The 22,111-nt window shown below is 38.6% G+C and overlaps 2 protein-coding genes across 10 annotated transcripts in view; both read right to left on the minus strand.

Annotated features, from left to right (window-relative positions):
• Positions 1 to 2,495: 2,495 nt before the first annotated feature.
• slc15a1a (solute carrier family 15 member 1a) lies at positions 2,496 to 11,003 on the minus strand. The gene is made up of 23 exons (XM_061054533.1): positions 10,852 to 11,003; positions 10,689 to 10,729; positions 9,970 to 10,057; positions 9,454 to 9,595; positions 8,892 to 9,011; positions 8,676 to 8,775; positions 7,752 to 7,842; positions 7,563 to 7,646; positions 7,376 to 7,458; positions 6,933 to 7,019; positions 6,745 to 6,834; positions 6,613 to 6,657; positions 6,491 to 6,523; positions 6,316 to 6,404; positions 5,177 to 5,258; positions 4,962 to 5,081; positions 4,696 to 4,839; positions 4,559 to 4,605; positions 4,250 to 4,357; positions 4,033 to 4,144; positions 3,284 to 3,421; positions 3,036 to 3,143; positions 2,496 to 2,937 (listed from the first exon to the last, which is right to left on the minus strand). The coding sequence occupies exons 1-23, from the start codon at positions 10,856 to 10,858 to the stop codon at positions 2,698 to 2,700; spliced, it is 2,199 nt and encodes a 732-aa protein (XP_060910516.1). The 5' UTR covers positions 10,859 to 11,003; the 3' UTR covers positions 2,496 to 2,697.
• A 158-nt stretch (positions 11,004 to 11,161) lies between these two features.
• The window catches only part of LOC132987450 (dedicator of cytokinesis protein 9-like), an 80,506-nt gene continuing 69,556 nt past the window's right edge, over positions 11,162 to 22,111 (minus strand). For 4 of the 9 annotated variants that reach the window (XM_061054528.1, XM_061054526.1, XM_061054524.1 and 1 more), the window contains 17 exons: positions 21,831 to 21,967; positions 20,865 to 20,980; positions 20,606 to 20,743; positions 20,331 to 20,513; positions 19,338 to 19,451; positions 19,010 to 19,225; positions 18,725 to 18,782; positions 18,343 to 18,449; positions 17,769 to 17,891; positions 17,540 to 17,653; positions 16,796 to 16,825; positions 16,068 to 16,214; positions 15,764 to 15,974; positions 13,843 to 14,033; positions 13,654 to 13,754; positions 13,412 to 13,550; positions 11,162 to 12,275 (listed from right to left, as the gene is read on the minus strand). In XM_061054528.1, the coding sequence (XP_060910511.1) occupies positions 12,150 to 12,275; positions 13,412 to 13,550; positions 13,654 to 13,754; positions 13,843 to 14,033; positions 15,764 to 15,974; positions 16,068 to 16,214; positions 16,796 to 16,825; positions 17,540 to 17,653; positions 17,769 to 17,891; positions 18,343 to 18,449; positions 18,725 to 18,782; positions 19,010 to 19,225; positions 19,338 to 19,451; positions 20,331 to 20,513; positions 20,606 to 20,743; positions 20,865 to 20,980; positions 21,831 to 21,967 (2,251 nt within the window). In that variant the 3' untranslated portion in view covers positions 11,162 to 12,149. Of the gene's footprint in view, positions 12,276 to 13,411; positions 13,551 to 13,653; positions 13,755 to 13,842; positions 14,034 to 15,763; positions 15,975 to 16,067; positions 17,271 to 17,539; positions 17,654 to 17,768; positions 17,892 to 18,342; positions 18,450 to 18,724; positions 18,783 to 19,009; positions 19,226 to 19,337; positions 19,452 to 20,330; positions 20,514 to 20,605; positions 20,744 to 20,864; positions 20,981 to 21,830; positions 21,968 to 22,111 lie in introns of those variants that run through there. The other 5 variants (XM_061054527.1, XM_061054529.1, XM_061054532.1 and 2 more) reach the window with 3 other exon arrangements.

The raw sequence follows: 22,111 nt of genomic DNA on the forward strand, positions 1-22,111 counted from the left end.
AAATGCCAGTATTAATAATATGCCTATGCATAAAACCAAGATTGACAAACAAATTTCTGAGGATTTCTTAACAATTTCGAATTTAGTGTAAGAATATTATAAAAAATTATATTCTTAACCAAATAACAGCCATAACTTATCTAGTTTTATTCCTTTCATATAAAATAAAGCGTGAAATATTAGTATTACTGAAAGAGAAATTTGTGATCAGCCCTTGTCCCTTGATGGATTAGCAAAAATATTAATACATTTAAAGACAATAAATCACCATGTAATGACGGTTTTACTGGAGAATTTTGTATGGTATTTCAAGATCATATTTCTGAATTATTGTTGTATGTTTAAAAAAAATCAACAGCAGGTAAACATCCACCATCTATGTGCCAAGGTTTAACTACCTTCAACCAAACCTAATAAGGACCGATAACCATTTGGTAATTGGAGGCCTATAACTTTAATTAATAAAGGATGCTAAATGATGATGATGATGCTATGTCCTAACATAACTTCATGAAGTTATGTTAGGACACAATGATGACTGTCAGTCTGGGTTTATACAAGACATAGTCCTATCAGTAACAATATCAGATTCATCTTTGACTGATTGTAAGGATTAGGCCTACAGACAAAAGTTACATTTTTATTCGTAGACATGTTTAAAGCATTTTATACAGTCAAACACTATCTTTGGTTGGTTTTGAACTTTTTGGCTTTGGTCTATATACTTTAAAGCGATACAAACTTTATGTACTGACTGTAATAGCCTGACTGTAAACTGCCATGGGGAACCACTCGCATATAAAACAGGGAGATCCAGCGGCTCCATTTTTGTTTCTCTTAGTTCTGCAGACACTGGCCTTACTGACCCATTTCAAGGTTTTACAATATTAGGAAAATTACTGTCAACTTGCTGAAGACCACTGAAGACCAACTTGAGGTTAAGTGTCTTAGTACGAGACATGTGGCTGCAGGTACTGGGGATCAAATCCCTGACCTTCCATTTGAGAGATGTCTCAGTCTATGGTTACTGTGACGTTCTGATGTAGTCCTTATGGTAGGCTAAAGGGCTGACAACGTCTAGTACGATGTTAGTGATAACAAATCACATTTTATGTCTTAATAGGCTACGTTAAGATAGAAAATATATTATGTTTGTTAGAAGCTGTTCTGTATCACTTGGTTTTCACTTCTTCTCCTTCTATTCATTATTTTTCCTACACCCACCAATATCTACACAATATGTATGCAATATGTACACCAAATAATATGTCAATAAATAATCAAATAAAAATAATCTTAAATAAGACGTTCAATCCGCCTCCTGTTTGAGCCAGGCTATGACCTGCACTCGGCCTGGAACAACCCCACTATGTCTCTGGTCATGAGGGGTGTGGCGTCCTGAAGGAATATTTTCTCAAATGCTTAAGCATTTGCACTAATTTTATCAAGGACACCAAGTGCACTCAGTCCTTCTTTGAATCTGATACAAGGAGAAAAAAAAACAAAATGTGAACCAAGAGTGCCTGTAATGTTACTCATACTGTCATTGTGTATGTTAATGTCCTCCTAATGGAGAAAAATATATAAAGCTATAGATTTTTCAGTACTGATTTGAATAAGTAATTGGGGTAAGCAAAAGCTTCATTCATGTTATGGATATATACCCAAGGAAACTAGGTGACAGGTTTCTTTGCTCGTCAGAAGCTACTGACTGCACCTGTGACGCTCTCCTCACCTGATGGCTGTTGACAATCAGCTGGGCTGGGAGGCTATAGGGAGGTGGAACGCTTCTCTGCTCAGTTGGTTGTGTATCCAGAGAGTCACCACCATCAGTTGGCTTTCTGTGATTTTGTTTGTGAATGAAGCTCTCATTTGAGTGTGTGTTTTGAAAACACCTTATTCTTTCGTCCATTTTGGGAATCCCTCTGTTCTTTGACTCCTACTGAACTCCAACTTTATGTTTGTCTATCATTTTAATAGAATTAGTGGGTGGTTTGAAGGCCTATGATCTTCTTCCACCTTAAAGAAACCCAAGGCTCACTTATGTGGTACCTTTTTGTAAAGGTGCAGTGTTTTGTTACTTACTCAACTTGCAACCTCTGAGATTCAGATTTTGTTTACAGGGGGGAACATAACATTCATCACATGCAGAAATGAAATCATCATAATTGGAACGAGCTTTATTGACCAGGGTTCTCATTTATAACTATTGCGTACGCACAAAACGGGGCCTGAAACTAGCGTATGCCACCCCACCCCGACTGAATTCATTTGTATTGCTTACATGAGCATAAATTACACAATACTTAAAAACTATTACTAACATCCATATGGCTAATACTGTAAAGATGTGTTCAACTGCACATAAGAGGACCTAATGTTTTCCGCTAGTGATAGTCATTTGGGCATTACAATATAAAATCTTTAAAACACACACACACACACACACACACACACTTCACAAGGTGACTGAAGGAACATTAGACATACATTCATTTCCTGGATCATAAATCTTACGACTTGACTTAACCTATCTCCTACTTTAAACAAACCACATCATAAACATCGGACCCAAAAAGTATCTACTTTGTGTCCCCAAAAGCCCAGCCCCACACAAACACAAATAAACTACCTCATTTCGATGTTAAACATCAGACATGTTTGCATTATTGATATCTAACCTGCTTTTTAGACTGTTTATATTCTTGTCTGTACATCTTTTTCATCTCCGTCTTGACTTTTTGTCCAGTCTTTCTTGTTCATCTCAAACTCCAACTCCTCTTTTTTGTTTTTTAAGTCCTTTTCGTCTTCATCGTCCTTTTTCTTGAACTGGGCTTCAATTTCCATCGGGTCGATGTAGGTGTAGAAGTACGCCATGAAGGAGAAGATGACACACACAGCCAGCAGGAGACAGGCAAAGAGGAGGTACTCTGCCCACTGTGAAAGAGGGACAAACATGGATCAATCAATCATGTCTGACATTTCATCTCTCTTTTAAAGACAGGTTGTTGTGATAATACTTCTTTTACTTTTACCTGTTTGGGAATCTTTGCAAGCTCAGCCACAATCAGAACAATGAAGTTGCCAATAGCAACAGTAAACAACCAGCCTGCTTGCAGCACAGCCTTCATGTTACTTGGTGCCTTGAAGACACAAAAAAACAAAACATGTTAAGTAAAAACTATAATTTATAGAAGTTTGGGGACGTGCATTTTCTTACAGCTTCTTCTTTGATGGTGCACTGCAATATAAGTTGTGGAAATGTGTGCTCTTATAATGGTACCTGGGAGTAAGAGAACTCCAGACCAGTAACAGAAAACATCACTTCCCCAGCAGTGATGAAGAAGTACTGCGGGATCTGGAGAGCCATGTGAACCGAGTTGGGTTTGATGTCTTCTGCTGCAGTAATAGATTGATGGCACTAACACAAAATAATACAAATAATCAGAATAGTTCAGTTCAGTACAATGTTTCTCAGCCAGTGTGACTCAAAAGAAGACTTAATCTATGGATGGATTAGTATACATTATTGTGTTTCCCACTCGTGATTTCTTGCAAATAATGTAGTTTCTTTTTTTTTTAAAGCTTTAACTTTCCCTAAAACAGCTGGACACTTTAGATCTAAAATAAATCACAAAACAATACTAATTGTTGCATTTGAGTGAATATTTTCAGCTGCATAGTAATATAAAATTAATATTAACATTTAGGAACAAAATATGGGTTGACTAAAAAAAAAACCGAAGAGCTCATGTATTTTTGATAAAGGACAGAATGTAACATGACAATATTGCACAGTTATGTATTTTATCTTATGTTTTTGGAAAATGCAGCAATTCTTGTTGTCTTGATTTGTTGATATCAAAAACAATATGAATCATCAGCAGCCTTTTCCTTCATCAATATTACAATTTTTACACTGAGATGACATTTAATTGATATCAATAAGTTAACCATGTTGTCTGTCATATTTGGATGTCATATTGGAGAACATTCACTTTTGCACAATGACAGATCTTTTGTTTGACTTACACTCTCTCCAAAGACCAGTGTGCTGGGGATAAAAAAGGTGTATGAACTCCCAAATCCAAAGTCTCTGCTGAAGTCACATGCCTGTGAACCACTCCGTATGGTAAATACTGTCCTAGTGATTAGAAGAGACAATTAGCTGAATAAAGTGATTTGAATAATGGATAAAGTCATATTTACAGTGCACAAAATTCAAATGAGGCTGGAAGAAAATGCTTACTTTCCGTTTGTAAACAGGGAGTAGTTGGAATAAGACGATGAGCCTATCAGTCCGAGGTTGGCTGCAGGAGTTGATATGTTCACTGTTTTTTTCATTCCATTTACAAATCTGACATGGACAAAAAAGTAATGGTCAGACAATTGAAACATGTATTCTTTCATTTCAACGTGTACTCTGCAGATAGAGCACAGGACTTCAGAGACTCAAACAAATCATTGACTATTAAAATAGTTGTGTCGAATTTTTATGGGATCAGTTAGCCTACTAGTTATTTTTATTCAGCGTACAAACATTAGTAGTTTGACTTACCGGATTGCATTGTTGCCTTCTTGAGGCTTGGAAGTTAAATCTTGAGTCTGAGGAATTGACACATTGAATGTTGATCAATGTAACTATTAAAATAACTTTTGTAGTCTTTATTTCATGACTTTGTTTTTCTTACTCACCAACAGCCATTCTTCATTAAGATTTGAAGGAATGAGAAGTGTTTGACGCTTTTCTTTGGCCAAGGTAATAGGTTTTGTCACCGGAGGGTTGCCGATTGAAACACTGATTGTTTCTTCGTTAAATGTGAGGAATTCATCGCTCGCCTGCAAATCAAGAAAACTTTTAAATCTGTGTAAAAAGCGTCGACATTAACAGTGCTGTTTGGGACTGTATGCAAATAATTGTCCGATTATTTTAGCATTTATTGTTTTGCATGAGAACAAACCTTAGCGGCAGGAAGTTCAAAGGCGTCGTTGCCAGGCAGATTAATTTGGACTTGATTACTGCCCATGTTCAGTAACTTCATCTGACTCTGGGAGGCTGATGGGAAGGTGGGCAGCGTGGTCTGTAAATGAGTACAAAACACAAATGAGCAACAGTACTGATATGTATTCCACAAATGTTATAAGGAAATTATTACAATAACTGTTTTCTACTCACATCAATTTGAATCTGAACCAAAGCAGCGCAGACAAAAGCGATGGCTGCCAGCAGCATCCCAACTGTCATTCTCCTCAGAGGTCTGTTCAAATTCACATCAAGTACTGTTACTGCTTTGTACAAGAAATGAGAGAATTAAAGGCTACACATCTTTCCATTTATACAGGAAAACAGTTTTAATGGGTCAAATAAAATCAACCAATCATGATCATTATGGAGTTTGATCTGCAAAAAAACTTTATTTTGTAACATTTTAGCCTTTGCACCTGAACTGCCATTTGACACAAGAACAGTTTTAATTTTTCTTTATGTTTTCTATTGCAGCTGGAGAAGAAAGATAGTTCTTTAAAGGCTCAAAATATTAAGCTAAGATAAAGTAAGATAAGACAATCCTTCACTGATCCCCAGAGGGGAAATTCAGAAACAGTACAAAGACGAGAAAAAGCAAGCAAGTTAGTAGAAATACAAAATAAAATAATACAAATAAAAGGTACAGTATATACAGCTGGTTACTAGTTAGGGTAAAATAAACTCTACATCCAATTGTGTATGTTATAGTGACGAGTTCTGAGAAAGGGGCAAGTTATCAGATAAAGTGACATGTTGTGATAAATGGCAGCAGAATTGTGTAATCATTAGTGTACACAATAATAAAGTGACAATTATGAGATAGATAATAATCAAAATGTCTCAATAGGAAAATGATGTAATGTAACATTATGACATGTGACATGGAGAACAAGCTTAACATTTAACTGTCAGCACCTCATAGGCTCTCTAATGAAAACATCATATAACGTTTGGTCACACAACGCCAAAACTAGAGGAGTTGTGCACTACAGACACTTTCTTTATAGGGAATAGTTAGCAGGTAGTACTTCTCACAGCTAGGAAACAGTTAGGCACATAACCTCTTGTAGAATGCAACTTTATGTGCCAAATAAACGTAAAATATCTAACACATTACTTACTGAACTTTGGAGGTGCTGTTAGGGAGATTGTGGACAGTGCCAAGTTATTTCCACTTATCCTGCCGTAACACTAGCTAAGCTTCTTACATGAATTGATTTAATAAACCAAAATCTGTACGTATTGACTCTTTTATAAGCCACTATCTTACTGTGTTCAGCAGTACTTACGTAAAGTTCAGGCCACATTTTTGGATCAGAGGGTAGATCAAGCTATCCATAATAGGTACCAGAGTCAGGATCAGGATTGGGTTAACAGTCTATAAGAAACAGAATCGTATTATAGACTGAACAATATGTCAGTCCCAGCTAATATGATCATGTTTTTTTTTTGTTTTTCACTTACCTGCATCTGATCTGGCTGTATAATAAGAGCACCCTGCAGACACAAAGACATTATTAGAACAGGAACACATTGCATTCAAGTCATTCATATATATTTACATTTTTGTTCATCACCAAACTTACAAAGTTTCCATCCATGTTGGTGGCCTGCAGAGTCCATCTGGAACCCTTTTAATAGAGAAGCAGAGTTAAGAATGGTTTCCTCTGCGTTCAAACAATGCTGTCTCTTTAAAGAGAGAGAAAATCTTCAGATACCTTTTGATCAAACAGCGTCCAGAACATCGGGAGTGGGATGTATAAAAATAGGACCTTAAGCACCATCTTGATTTGAGCTATGAGGAGTTTCTACAGCACACAAGGACAAAACATAACCTGCTGTTATTCTCCTTAAAACATAGAATTGGTGAAAACTTAAGAGAATAAAAAAAAAACCTGAATCTTACATCATATTTTTCTTCTGACCAGTCCATCCAGTGCTCCTTCTTGGGGTATTGTTTGCTTCTGTGCCTGTAGCGGTTTTTAATGGCAAACTGATTGACAGAGGAGCAAAGTGGAGGAGAAATATGGTTTTAGAAAGACATAGAGGAATTGCTGTTATGTATATTTGCAGAATCAGTCCTTTGTTTTACATCCCTACTCAAGACATTCTTTTATAAAAATGCTTTTTCTCTGTGATTTCGGGAATTGTTCTTATTTTTATTTTATTAGTCTGATTTTGTTGTCTGCTTGTTTACGCTCTGCCTGTTGCTTTAATCGTCTCTCTGCTTTTATTTTCTGTTGTATAGCACTTTGTTATTGTATAGAAAAGTGCTATACAAATAAAGTATTATTATTATTACTATATGAATGCAGAATGTGTGAATGGAAAGGTGTAAACCAAACTCACCCCGATACATTTGCACACGTCCAGCATGATGTTTCCCTGAGGTTCAGCTTTGTAGTACATACCACTCCCAACAATAAAGACCACTGTTAGGGGCATTAAAGGCACAGCGTGGTTATCAGTACACAAAACATGTACTTGGTATTTGCATTTCTGGTTAATGTATAAAATCATAGCTTTTCACACATACCAAGTGCAACCAGCATTAGTGCTGCAGGCACGCCAAAGGCCAGAGAGTAGCACTTCTGCTGACTGTAGATGCCACATTCCTGAGCTGCAGATAGAGACAAACAACAACTTCAATTTCCCGAAGCAGTACAACATGCCCTCAGGTTTATGGCAGTGTTCATCATTAACTTTATGCGCTCCTCATATCTACCTCTGAGGATCGGGGTGATAATGGTTGACAGGAGACTTCCACCGTTGATGCAGAGATAGAAGACGGAGAAGAAAGTTCTCCTCTGACGTTCCTGCACAGAAAATCAAGTCAGTGACCTTTAGCTGGTGTTGTTGTGTAATGCTGAATATAATGGTTAATCAATTAAACAAATATCTGTGTTTATTATATTAAGTGATAAAGTATCCATGCTTATAACTTTGCACATGGCACCGGGGTGTCACAAAAGTCACAATAAAAGTGCATCAACAAACATCAGAGGGAATGACAAGACATTCTGTATAGAGACATTCATGCTCTGCACACGATGAATTTAAATGATTTATGACCCACACTGGCATCATCAACCATTTACATTTGTACTGTCATTGTGAGCAAGTTAGCTAACATGTGATGTTAGCATTTAGCATTTGGCTCAAAGCACTGGGTATGACTGTTCTAGACCATATTTCTACATATACTGTAATTGATGTAGACAGTAAATTCTTAGTCTTATGCCATTGTCCCCACTAAAGGTTTAACAGTAGGGGGCACTCTAAAACATTGGTTCCCAACCTGGGGTCCTGGCCCCCAAAGATCTCGGTGGGCGGGGGGCCTTGGCTGCTCTGAGGGTGTCAAAATTAGATTTGCACATATTAACTAAAATCCTGATAATACACTTAAAGGATATTTTATCCAAAGGTCTTTTGTGTGAACAAGTGTGTGTGTGTCCTTTTCTGTTGGGATTTTATCAATGAAAATGATTAAAATTTGTGTTTTTTGTTGTTAGCCACATATCATTTTCTCTTCCTGATTGGGTCCTTGGGGGTTCCAGCTTTTCTTAGATACAAGTAGAGTGGGCTCCAGGAATAAAAGGTTGGGAATCACTGCCCTAAGACATTAGCAGGGGTGAGATAATATCCGTACCTGATGGTCACCAAATTGGTCTCCACCAAAGGCAGCAACACAAGGTTTGATTCCCCCAGTGCCCAGAGCGATTAGGAGGAGGCCAACCATGGACATGACACTACACGAGAGGAAGAACACCGTTATGATTAGTAACAGTAGAAATATGTGGTGAAAAGCAAATGTTCACATCCTTGTGTTTCTTTTCATTATTGGTATAGTAGATGAGAAACCCACACATGGAAAGTCATGTTGTCTGGTGTCCCATCTCTGTCTGTGTCAGTGATGTCATGGATTGCACTAACAGCCATTGCAACCTGTCCAATGGCATAGACAATGGACAGATAGATGATCGTCCTGCAAAGGAAAAGAGGGGAAGAGATAGCAGCTGTGAAAGTACTCAGGTCCTTCAATGATCCATTGTTTTCTAACTTAAGGATTTGTCCTCCAGTGGATCACAAGTTACATTTGGGACAATCAGATAAAATAAGAAAAAAGGGGGGACTAAACAAATAAAGGTACACAAATGTGTTTTGTTTTGGATTTATCTTTTTTTAACATAAAAAACAAGTAACAAGTAAAAATTAACTTTATCTAATAAATGTTGAAAAGTATCTTTATAACCCTGATGTAGGCAAAATAAACTGTTTCAGAAGTTTAACATAAGTACACTCCAAAATGTCCCTAACTTATGTGCTATCCACCAATGAGAGATCACAACTAGCATACAGTGTATTTAATGACAAATTACTTAAAGCCTTCATGCATGACATTTATAGAACTTGTGGCAGCCACTCACTTAAACTTCCCGAGCCAAGAATCAGCCACTATGGCCCCAAGGATGGGGGTCAAGTAGCAGAGCGCCACAAAAGTGTGATAGATGGAGGTGGCCAAGTCATCGTCCCAGCGCAGGAAGTACTTAAAGTACAGCACCAGGACAGCTGTGGACAGACAGGGATAACTTATTGTTTTACAGAACCTTTCCCAATATACACAATAACTAATTAAAATGTTTGGTCAAACGTTGAAGAGGCTCTCCACTGTTAACAATAATTGTTAATGGTCTGTGCACTCTAATGGGCTTTAAAATGGATGTCAGCATTTGTATGCTCCTTCATAAATTCAGTTTATCAAAGTTGTAATATAAATCAGTTTTATGAGACACCAGCATCATAAAGGTTTTATTAGGCTCCGACAAAAAAAAAGAGTTTAAGAGAGTGTAGTTTGGGTTCAGATAAAACTGTTTTAAACATTTAAATAACTCAGTTTTCATGATTTAAAAATAATCCCGTGTCCCGGAATACCATAATCTTACCTCGCATGCCATAGTAGGAGAATCTCTCGCAGAACTCGTTGACAACAATGAAGAAGATGCTAAGAGGGTAGCCACATACCTCTTTGCTCTAATGGATAAAGGACAGAGCAGCAATTAGACAATATACAAAAATATAGTAACACAATAAACAAAGTACTCCATTACAAATAAAAAAAAACACGCTTTGAATAATGCGGGTCCAGATGTACTGGCAACAAAATTCAGAATATGTATATAAAGTTATATAAGCTATTTTACAAGCCTTAATTATTTGATCATCATTAATGAAGCATTGACACGTAAGAAGGGCTTTTAGGACGAGGCATTTATAACTTTTCATACTTTTTTTTTATACATATTGGTAGTTTAATCTGGAACATTACAATCAGTATTCATACAGTAGTCATGTTTCTATGTTAAATCTTCAACTTGAAAATAACTAAAGCTGTGAAATAAATGCTATGGAGTAAAAATACAAATTGTTTATCCTAATTAAGTGGAATTCATGTATTCAGCGCTACTGAAAACACTTAAGTTAGTCTCAGGTATGAATTGGTATTCAGTTTCTGCTAGCACTAATAAAGCGAGTTCCACACTTGTTCCACACATACAGTATATATCCATATACTTAGATAGAGGCATAGATTATAATTTAGACACTGAATAATTTGAAACAAAAACTGCATGAATACAAACGTATTAAAATTAAAGTGCTTTACCGTCCCTTTGTTCTTCTTCCGTTTCCTTGGATCCTCGTTGTCTGTACACAAGAGGATTTGTGCAAGTTTTTAAAAAAAATGTCTTTCTAAATTGTTACTTTGGTTTTTGCAGGGTCTTCACGGGAACATTATTTCGTATTAAAAGAAATGCCTCCAAACTCACCTGTCATGATGTTTGAGAGATTCCTACACGGAGCAGTTGATAATTGATCTTTCCGTGTTTAGCGGTGGGAATGGGAGCCGTTCTGTAATATTGCTTCTTATTAGCCCTTCATCCTTCTCCCTCACTGCTGACTGTGTTGCTTTTATGATGGGTGGGAACATGAGATACAGGAGATAGGGAGTCAGGTATGTTCAGTCCCAGACACCTCATAAAAAAGTATTAATGGCTGAGAAACTCTACAGCTCAAGAACATTAAACCCGAGAAAAACATCAATACATGTGAGTTAAAATAAGGACTCATGAATACAGCTGCAGAGAAATGAGTGTATTTTATTGAAAAGAAAAGCAACATGTTGAATAACTCTGTTTACAGCAGAACAGTGACTTTGTGTTAAATAAAAACTTTAAAAACCCACCGCTGCTCAAATATAAAACACGTTTTTGGACATTTCAATGAACACTTAAATGGTAAAAGCTTCATATTACTTCCACAGTAGGCGTAGTATCAGGTTCCACTCCTTATCACTTTGGCAAGAAGGTGAACATTATCCTTACAGTGTATACTTTGCAAATATTGCACACACTCCTTTATTCTATATACATTAATAAACAATGTGGAATATACTTTTTTTTTTTCTATGCAATGGCTTTAAATATTTAAAAACGATGTCGCTCTAAGACATTGAAGTGATTTAAGGTTGAATTCTAACATGAGTCACAGGAGGCCATATTGCTTTTTTCTTAGCATTTTGTAGAAATATAACTTCATTTACAGGGAGATGAGCGTCAATGTGTGCAGCATTTATGTTCATCAAGACATCAATACAGTGGCTTATAAAAGTGGAATACTGTACATAAAAAACACAATGTGAAACATTATTCAAATAGACTCAGTTGTTGGTATTGTGGTGGGTGTAAAGTAATGACATGCATATTTAAGATCCCAACAGGAATGTCTTCATGGAACATACTGCCAAGTCTTTACAGGTAGAAAAATGAAGAAGACACATTATCTCATATTATGTCCGTCCATGAAGCAGTAACCAAGTCCGTCATCTGTCCGTCATATGTCCCCTCTCTTTTGTTGCTCAGGTCTCAAACACTTACTTTGGCCACTTTCATCATCAGAGTTACCATGACACCTTTGTACCTGCATCAGGTCCAGTGCCTTACTCATTCACAGAGAAAGGTCAGAGGTGGTCAGACTTGTCCGTGCTTTTTGTCAGATTCCCTTTTAAGCTGACAGCATGGCTAGCAAGTATCGCGAGCCCTGAGTTGAAGGCTAGCTCAGACTAGCATCATACCACAGAGGAGGAGCTGGGGATGCCCTGGATGGCAGTGGTGGTCGGTGTGCCACTGATGGCGTTAAAGATGTGAAGCGAGTCTGGAAGAACGCTTTTCATGCCATCTTCCACAGGACTGATCTACAAAGAAAGAAGGGAAAGATATTATACAAATATCTGATACTGTCTAATGAAATATCATCTTATATACCATAATAATTAGTAACTGCAAAGTAAAGTCCTTCATTTAAGTGAGAGTGTTTTTAAAATGTGCTATATGACTAAAAATTGGTGTGGAAAAGACATTCAACCCTGATGGATATAAACCAATAGAAGACATGTTAGACCTCAAACAAAAACAAATGAATAAGATCATAGAGCACATGTATATATGCATATTTGAAACACTCCACAAGAAAATTATTACATATATGTGCACACATACATACACACTGCACACACATGCAGAAAGAACTCAGGCCACAAGAAACAAGCACATGAATATTGTTGGTCGAGCCATGTGCTGCATCAAAAGTCTCCATGGTTGATCGTAGAAGGGGAAAAGTGTTTTTTAAGCTTTGAAATATCAGAAATAGAAAATGCAGCCAAATGTGGACTTTCATGTCAACAGTGCAATAAATGGAATTGACTTGGTTTTTGATTGTTCAAATGGACAGAAAAGACATTAAAAATGTAATCTTTGGAAATCTTGATGAAGGATCAGCCATTCTGGTTATCAGTGGAAGTGAGTTCAATGTAAGAGACGACTTTATGTTTTGTGGATTTCTTAATTATTGCAGGGATATAAAGATCAAGGCAGATTACTCTGAGAGTCTATTTAGAGCTTTGAAGGTCAAGACATGGACCTTAGATTTTGCCGCTCTCTTTAATGTGTTCCATTAGGGAATAAACATCAGAAGAAAGTTGTGTATAGAGGTTTATATGTCAGCTAATCGGGAAGTTGGATATATTCTGGAAATGTTACACAGATCTCACAATGATAAACCTTATAGCAATCATAATGTAAGGACTAATGTAATGTAAGTCTGAGTCTGGCTAGACCAACAAGTAACAACTGAATTTTGAACTGTATACTGGTGCGTCTTGCATTACCATCCGATCTGCTCGTGTCAGCACAAAGGGAAGAAACAGAGAATGTTGTTATCAACGACATAATCAAACATTGAATAAATCTTAGAAACAGATTATGTCTTTTAGATCAGTAAAGCATGATGTTATTAAACTGTGATCCATGAGTTCCTGGATACTGGACTTACTTGCTCATGCATGATGATGGACAGCTCTCTGGCCAGGTCTCTATAGTTGGCTTTCATCTCGTCGTGATACTCTTGTTGGTCCTCTTTGATCAGCCGTTCGTTGATGCCTAAGCCGTGGCCACATGCCTCCACAAAATGCCTGCCCAAAAAAAAATACATAAATAAATGGTTTTAAAGGCGAATTACACAAAATTTTAAAACTAGATGACGATTTAAAAGCACATCTATTTATCTCTTCCCACCTGAAGACCTCTTTCAGCTGTTTGACCTTATTATCAGGATACCTCTTGGCACTGGAGTCATCCAGAAAAGCTCGAGCATAAGCGAGCGGTCCTGCATTTACCTGAGGGACGTTACAGCAGCCGTGTTAACTTTTATTTTGTTTTTAAAGTTTGGGTTAACAAAATTAGAAAATCATTTAGAGCAGCCACCTGGACGCTGATGCTGCCCTGCAGTTTGAGCTGCAGCCGTATCATGTCCACCTCAGTGGAGGAGCAGAGCTGTTTGATCTCCGCCACCTTCTTGCTCATCTCATCGATGGCGACCTCGATGGGGCTCAGATCCGTGTGGTGTTGGTACATCACCGCAATACGTTTCTTCACGTAGGGGAAACAGTGCGTTGCTGGGGGACAGAAACACAATAAAAATTCATTTTTAGGCTTTTTCTGCCTTTAATGGAGAGATAGGACAGTGGATAGAATCGGAAATCAGGGAGAGAGAGTGGGGAATGACATGCAGAAAAGGAGCCACAGGCTGGATTCGAACCTGGGCTGCCTGCTTGGAAGACTACAGCCTCCATACATGGAGCGCACACACTAACCACTGCGCCATCAGCGCCCCCAGAAACACAATAAAGGGGGGGAGGACTGGATCATCCTGCATGTGTTTTACAGCACATACGTGTAGGAGACATGCTTTGAAAGATCACACATAATAAAGATAATCAGACAAGGTTGAACTTTTGGATCTTTTGCACCATAAAACAATAAAAGTCTGATTTATGATTAGGAAAGATCCTTGACAAACAGCTGAACGTTCAGAATCTAATCTAGATCTTCAGGACCTTTCTGCTGAATCATGTGAAGCCTCGACCACAGATACACACGTGGAAGCCTTCCACATGGTGTGTCCTTAAGAAGTCAAGTGTGTCTACAGACAACAGGAGGTTGGTCTGGACTAACTGGTACCAGGATTGGAAATGCAGATCTGGTATCAGAGAATACATCAGTCTGTGCACTGATCCAATATCATTACCTCCTTAAAGATCAACTTTTTCAACCCAGATTAAAATCCTCTATTCCGCTCTAGCTGTTTTTTCAATGGAAAACAATGGAATGGAATTCAGTATTTGGCCACTACACATAAGAAGGAATAGACAGAGGCGCTGCTTGTCAACAGGCAAAGCAGGCAACTGCTTGGGGCCCCAGACCACTTAGGGGCCCCTCCATGGGCTGGCAACCTTTAAACCACAGCAGTATCTAAAAATTATCAAATTTTGCAATGACAGTAGGAAGCCTCCCTAATGGGGCCCTGTCTGACAGCAGTCCTCTCATTGGCCTACTTAGCATATCATGTATTACTATTGTGAAAGCCAAAGTATGTCTATAAAAATCACTGGAAGAAGAAGAAGAGCGTTGTGACGCTGCTAGATATAATAGTGGTTGGAGGGGCCCTTCATTTTTTTTGGGTGGGACTCCAGCAGACTCTAGAATCGCCACGGAGTAGAGTATTGTAGCATCTCTATTATGATACTAAATATAGAAATATATATATACTAAAATATTAAATACTCCTTTTTCCATTTCCCATCTGCACAGCTGTCCCAAGAGTCAGCCTCTAGTTGGACACTTTAATGATAACCTCAATTATTTAAATTTAAATCGCACCTTTAATGTTTGCACTGACTGTTATTTAATGTATGTTTTTTGATAATTTTATTATTTTTAAACATTGCTAAAAAATGTTGATTCATCTAGGGGTATTCTTTAAATCTTTTTTTCAGCTTAATATATATGTATGGGAGGGGGGGTGTCAAACGTCTTTCTAACCTGCTACTGGATGCTTTGAATTTCCCTCGGGATCAATAAAGTATCTATGGTCAAATGGTATCTATTATGGTCAATATGATGAGAGGAGGAAAGTGTGGCAAATGTGAGGCAGAGGACACCAGCATACTTTATTTACATGTAGGTTTAATTACACACCACTGTTGTATATGGGTAACCAATCACACCACAGTTCACTAGTAATGAGGATAATGACTCAATTTAAGAGTACTGCATTACTGAACAGCTCGAGTACCCCATGAAGAGCTTATCTCAGTTCCAGCCTTCAGTATACATCTTGACTTACTGGTCAGTATAGTCCTGCGTTTGCACTGCTCCTCCACTCCGCCCTGTTTTTTGCCCGATATGGTGAAAGGCATCTCAAACACAAATCGTCGGATGTTGTGGCTCTTCTCGAAGTCTGTCTTCCTGTCCACCAGCTCCTTCTCCTCCAGGTAAGGGGTCACATGTGTCACTTGGATATACGCATACTTAGAGTCCAGGTCTTTGGGGTTAATCTGCAGAGAATGCACGCCATTACAAAAGTAATCAGTGCTAACTTAAAAAAGAATCGGGTCTCCTCACAAAATAAATATCAATCTTAGTCTTACCCTTCCAGAGTCCTGGATCATCTTCACGTTCTCCTGTCCAAACTTGTCAGAGTACAGCTTCAGGAGCCTCTGCGATACCTCCGACAGAGGGGTGAATTTGGGTTCTTTGTAAATGTACTCCTTCCCATCTTCATCTTCAAAGAAACCCTAAAAAAAGCACAGCACATGGTGAGAGTGTGTATTATGTTATAAAGAAAGATATAAAGAAGGAAACAGTGCTAAACTAAATCATACATGGGCTGTGAGTGGGAGTCATTTTAACATTTTGTTAAACTAAAACGATCAAACACTCTTTAAGTCTGTGGTTTGGAAAACTCCACAAACACACGGCTGTCTATCTAATGTCCAAACTCAGCGAAAATCAACAACATTGCAAGACATCAACTAATGTCAGTCCAATGATGTGAGAGAGGCCAAAGCTGGGGTACAGATTTAACCCAGTCAGTGTGGGAGCCCTTAGATTAGTTATGTGTTCACATGTTAATATAAAAGAAGTCCCACAAACAGAACAGTGAAGGCATGCATTTACCCAGTAAGAGATGAACTCTGCTAATCTCCCTTAAAGGGTTTCCTAGTATTATTAACAACACTGAGCTGAAGTCACGCAGGAGTTAAAGAGCTAAAAGATAAGCAAAGCATGTGAAGTAGAACTACACAGCAGAGGAGCACAACACAGCGTAACACAACACTGCAGTCCGACTGCTATGTGGGCTTTCATGTGGATTTACCTCAGCTTCTGTGTCAGTAAACTGGTACTGCTAAAGGTGTGTGGACAGCAGAAAATAATGTTATTCCACAAGAGCTACTGAAATACTAAAAATATACTCAACACACTTTTATTCAGACTGCTTCATCACCAGTGAAACCATCATTTCAAGCGAGACAGAGATGTGAAGATCTCAATCAAAACACACAGAGGTAAGCACACCTGTCATCATTAGTTATAAAACGTCACAAAATACCACACAATTTAGTGTCACTACTTCAATCAAACAAACCCAGATTTTTAACAAAAAAGCATCAGCACTGAAATGAGTAGAAGAGCACCATGCACCAACGTTTCAGAGACAGAAAGCAGCAGTGGTTACTGTCACTTTAAGCAGCAAAACTATGATTGACAAATGGATTACAGCAGCACCCACACCGCAACACAGAGGCTGCTCAGAGAGGCTAAGCAAGATCTATTGCCAAACTTACCGCTGCCTTCAAAAAGGATAAAGAGCAGAAGAGGGTGTTAGAGAGGATCATAAAATGCCACAGCATGTGGTCATGCTTTTAAAACTACAAAAATGTCCGCAGCCATCTTTCTCAATGTGAATTACTCTGCAACACCAGCAAAAAAGAAAAATCATAACTGCGCTCTTTTTAGACTGTGCATTTTTAAGTAGTGTTATAGTAAGTGTAGAAAAAATATCATCGTAGGTCTGCATAAAATTGAAACTAAAAAAACATCACTGTTGGGTTAAACTCACCTGGCCAAAGAAAGCCACTCTGAAGTAGGTACCAAGCAGTCTCTTTCCTGAGTGCATGACCTCTGTCACTTTGCTGTACGCTCGATGCAGCGTGTCATACAGGTGGGCCAGTTTCTGAGCAAATTGACAAGAAATCACATCAGAATTCAGATGACGGAAGGACAAATTGTGTAATTTGTGGGGCTTGTTGTGGGGGAAATGAAATTCAAAATAAGAGCAGTATGAATACCTCGAAGTCCCTGCGCTTCTCATAAATTGGGATTATGAGCTTGTAGATATCAGAGATGAGCTCGTAACGCTCAGCTTTCCACAGACCATCTGCACACTCCTCCAAAAGCTCCATCAGGACATCCTGAGGGGGCAAGACAAGGGAAGGGATGCTCAATATTTTTTGGGGATAATTTATGCCTACTCAATTATGACCTAATGTGATCATTTTAAGAAACTGAAGGAAAAATAACACATGAATAAATATACTGGTGAGTAACTAACTTACAGGTAGCAACAAAACTTTAATCTTAAAATATATTAAAAACAATGCTGCATTAAGTCACAGAAAATGAAATCTCTCCGTTATCCAAAAACCTGAGGAGTGGTCATGATGCTGGGGAAATCCAACGTATGATGACATTTTTGTGCAATTACACAAAATGTATTGTTTTTTTTATTTTTTTTCCAAATCATGACTGAAACTGCTTCAGCCTTAGCACATGCAAGAGATTATCTTTAAAGTCTTTCTGATGTAGAATTTAAAACTCTTAAATGTCCTGTTATAAAATGCTGTGGTCAGCAGTAATACGCACTTCATTAAAATGGACGTCCTGCATGCCGACGTCCTCCATCATTGCTGCCTCTTCATCGATGTTTGGAGTCACGACACGGAATGCAGAGCAGCCCTGCTTGATCATCGCTGAACACAGAACAAAAGATTCAAGATTTGCAATAAACACTCAAATTACTAATACACATAAATACAGTAATATAGAAATATAATGTAAAATAAAAAAATAAATATTTGAATATACAAAATATAGACTAATGTAAACAGTGTAAAGTGTCCAGGGTGTCAAAGTGCAAGAAGACAATATTTTAACAATCAGCCCAATTTGTACATCATAGCCAACGCAGAATGTACACAATAAGGCTTCTGTGTAATATTCAGCTGGAGAGAGATTATAGAAGCACCTTTTCTTCGCAGGTATTCCGCCACAAGTGCTGCAACGTGCACGTAACACATGGCCGCCTGTAAACGACAACAAGCCAGGTAAGCAAGATGATGCTGATGGTAATCATTATTTCACAGGACAGTATTGAAAACAATAAACCTGACCAATCTGAGAAGAAGCCAGTGTTTAATATCTGATTCTTTATACAAACGATCAACAGATACAGACCTGAGGTGAGTTCATGTTAAACTGTGCACCATCAATCTAAAGCATAACATATTCAGCTTTGTCTCTCCTCACACACCTCTGACAGGTCTCCGTTCTTCACATGGATACGGGCCATGCTGTCGAGCCAGGTCTTGCGTAGCTCAGGCGTGCTGGCGTAGGACTTGGCGAGGCTGTACTGAAGGTCCACCAGCATCTCGGGATCTCTCTCGTGCTCCTTCATCTGAGCCGTGGCCATCAACACTGTTCTGATGCGTTTGGTCAGGTCTTTCACATCTGAGGGGAACGCTGTGTTCTGTAACCGAGGGTGCAGGAAGGAGAACAGTCGACTGTGTCATTAATAGTTGGGACGTATGTATTAAACTGATGTACCAGAAGATAATTATGCCCAAAAATGAATTCCTGACCTTGATAGTTTTGTCACTGTTGGCACAGTTGTTTATTATTGAGAGAGACTGCTGGAAGCGGGTACTTCCAATACCGATGACATCAGCTATTAACTGACTGACAGCAATCACCACCTGAAAAAAATAATCATTAAATAATGTTTAATCCTCATGTTTTATTTAAGATCCCCAAAGAAAGTCCACTGCTGTGTGTAAATATAGCAATAATCACAATTATCACAAATTAAACCAATTCCATCCTGTCAAATATTCTCTTTCTTTAGGTTCTCAAGGCCCACCGGTGTAAATAATGTTAAGATAAAAACTTTGGAGACCGCTGAGATCCACAGAAGGTCTCTATCACCTGTAAGTATAATCTTATCTACAATCATACATATATTGTGTTCATGTGCATGTTCAGATTGCGTCATAGCATTTCCCTCTCTTCTTGCAGGCTCTGGGTTTTCCTGGTGATGACCTCACTGCTGTTCCCTACCCTCGCTGTGATACACATGTTCAGAATCTTATAGACTCAAAAATATGCAAACATCCAGGTCCAGATGTTTAAGGCCATACCTGAATGATTACTATGTGGAAAAACTCTGCCTTATTTTTCTTAAGTTTTTATGACATTTTACGCCCATCTTGTCGTGGCGTCCATTGGAATGGACATGAAAAAATACGAAAAAAACATGAGTTAGCAAAAATGTGTTTTTTCCACTTTGTTTTTATGTTGGAGAGGAGTCAGAATCAGTTTTAAAAATATATGGGTCTGAAGGGGTTACAATATATTAAAAACAATGCTGCATTAAGTCACAGAAAATAAAAAGACTGGATTATTGAGGGTCTCTCTCCGTTATCCAGAAACCTGAGGAGTGGTCATGATGCTGGGGAAATCCAATGTATGATGACATTTTTGTGCAATTACACAAAATGTACTGTTTTTATTTAGTGTAAATAATGTTGACATAAAAACTTTGGAGGCCGCTGAGATCCACAGAAGGTCTCTCTCACCTGTAGGTGTGTCCGAACAAATGACTTGCGACCCGTGTAGTCAAAGTTGCTCTTCATGAGGAAGTAGAGTAGATGGGCTGCGTCGCTGCGGATGGAGCTCAGCTTGGAGTTACAACACTTCAAGATCTCGTAGCAGAAAGCAGCACACATGTCGGCACGGCCTTCAAAGAACGTGCAGGGGAACTAAAGGGCAAAGAGGACAAAATATGCCATCAGCTTGGGTGAACTCTTAAAGTAACAAAGATAATTTAGTTCAAGGGACTTGAACCTCGCACCTTGTAGATGAATGTGCGCAGCGTAGTGAAGACCTGTTTGAGGGCCGTCTCTGACTGATTAATGCGCAGAAAGCAGAGGTGGACTTCAAAGACCTTCTTCATGAGAGGACTGTGGCCGTGGTCAGAGCAAAGCTGGGTCTGTGAAGAAACAAAGCATCATCTCAGGAACTGATTACAAAAAGACGAAACACATTCTGAAGCTACAATAAAGCCTGACATAATCATTGCATTGCATCAAGTACTACAGCACTGTTGCTACCTTGAATCCCATGATAAAGATGCTTAGTGTGTCCAGGACAGTCAGGCACACTTCAGTGGCGATGTTAGCCTCCAGCAGTGACTGATTCAACACGTCTGCATCCGAGTGACTGTAGGCTAATGAGAACAAGACGAAAAAGACAGAAAGCTGTAACTGTTTCACCACTACCAGTGCAACTTGAAATAAATAACTCTGCTGAATCATGTCACATCAACAGTCTCCAAATATGAAATCTTGTGAAAGGCAAAGCTATTTGAAAGATGGATTGTTTCATTGATTAAGTTTCATTCCAAACGTGGAGAAAAGATGCTCTTCCTAATATGTAACCGATATCTTTTACCAAATGAACGGTGAAAATGGTGACATTTTGTGTTTGTAGCTTGTGTTAATAAATGCCACAATATGAATTTAATTGTGTATGTATATCCAGTTAAGCAGCATTTTTCTTGAACACACAGGTAGTCATTTGGAATGAAACACGTCATATTTGTGATGGATTGCTTCTTCAGAGAATGAAATGTAAAGATGTCAAAGCAGATGAGTTAGCCGGATGGATCTGAAGACTTTAGAAAGCTAATGTTCAGGCATGCTCGTCATTCAACCAAATTAAGTAGTCTGCACACTGCCTGCCCAACCTGATACACTCTTACCATGTTCTACAGATATTCCAAGAATACTTGAAATCTTTCTTACACTGAAAACACAAAGAAACTGTATTAAAGGAATGCCATTCAACAGACCGAGCACATAGCTTAAGCCCTCTAGGTCAAACCGATACGAAGCTTCACACAGCCACAGCTGTGTGCCCATGACTTCTGAGGCAGGCTGGGTGTACACAGGGAGTGAGAAAGAGGGTGATGTTGATGAAAAGCTTGAGGAGTAAGACTACACAGGATGAGGTGGAGGGCATATATAGGCTCCTCTGGGAGAGGACGTTTGATGAAGAGTACAGCATGGGGCACTTACTGTGGTTAAATGTGTGTGAGTTATCCAGGCTGCTGAGCTGCTGTAAGCGGGCATGCATCATTCCCGCTCTGTTACGGGACACAGGCAGAGTCTGAGACTTCCGCTCATGTGCTACGGGTCCTGCCCCATCCTGGTTCCTGATTAGGAAACAGGACAATGTTAGAAGGAATGGCTGCCTAGTAGCATAGCATAAGTTAGTGGAGCAGGTTAGGCTGCATTGTTCTTTTTGTCCTGAGGTTTGATGATCTTTGGAGCTAAAATCAAAACAGCCTGATCCTGTT

The sequence above is a fragment of the Labrus mixtus genome, chromosome 13, assembly GCF_963584025.1.
Source record: "Labrus mixtus chromosome 13, fLabMix1.1, whole genome shotgun sequence".
Lineage (NCBI taxonomy): Eukaryota > Metazoa > Chordata > Actinopteri > Labriformes > Labridae > Labrus > Labrus mixtus.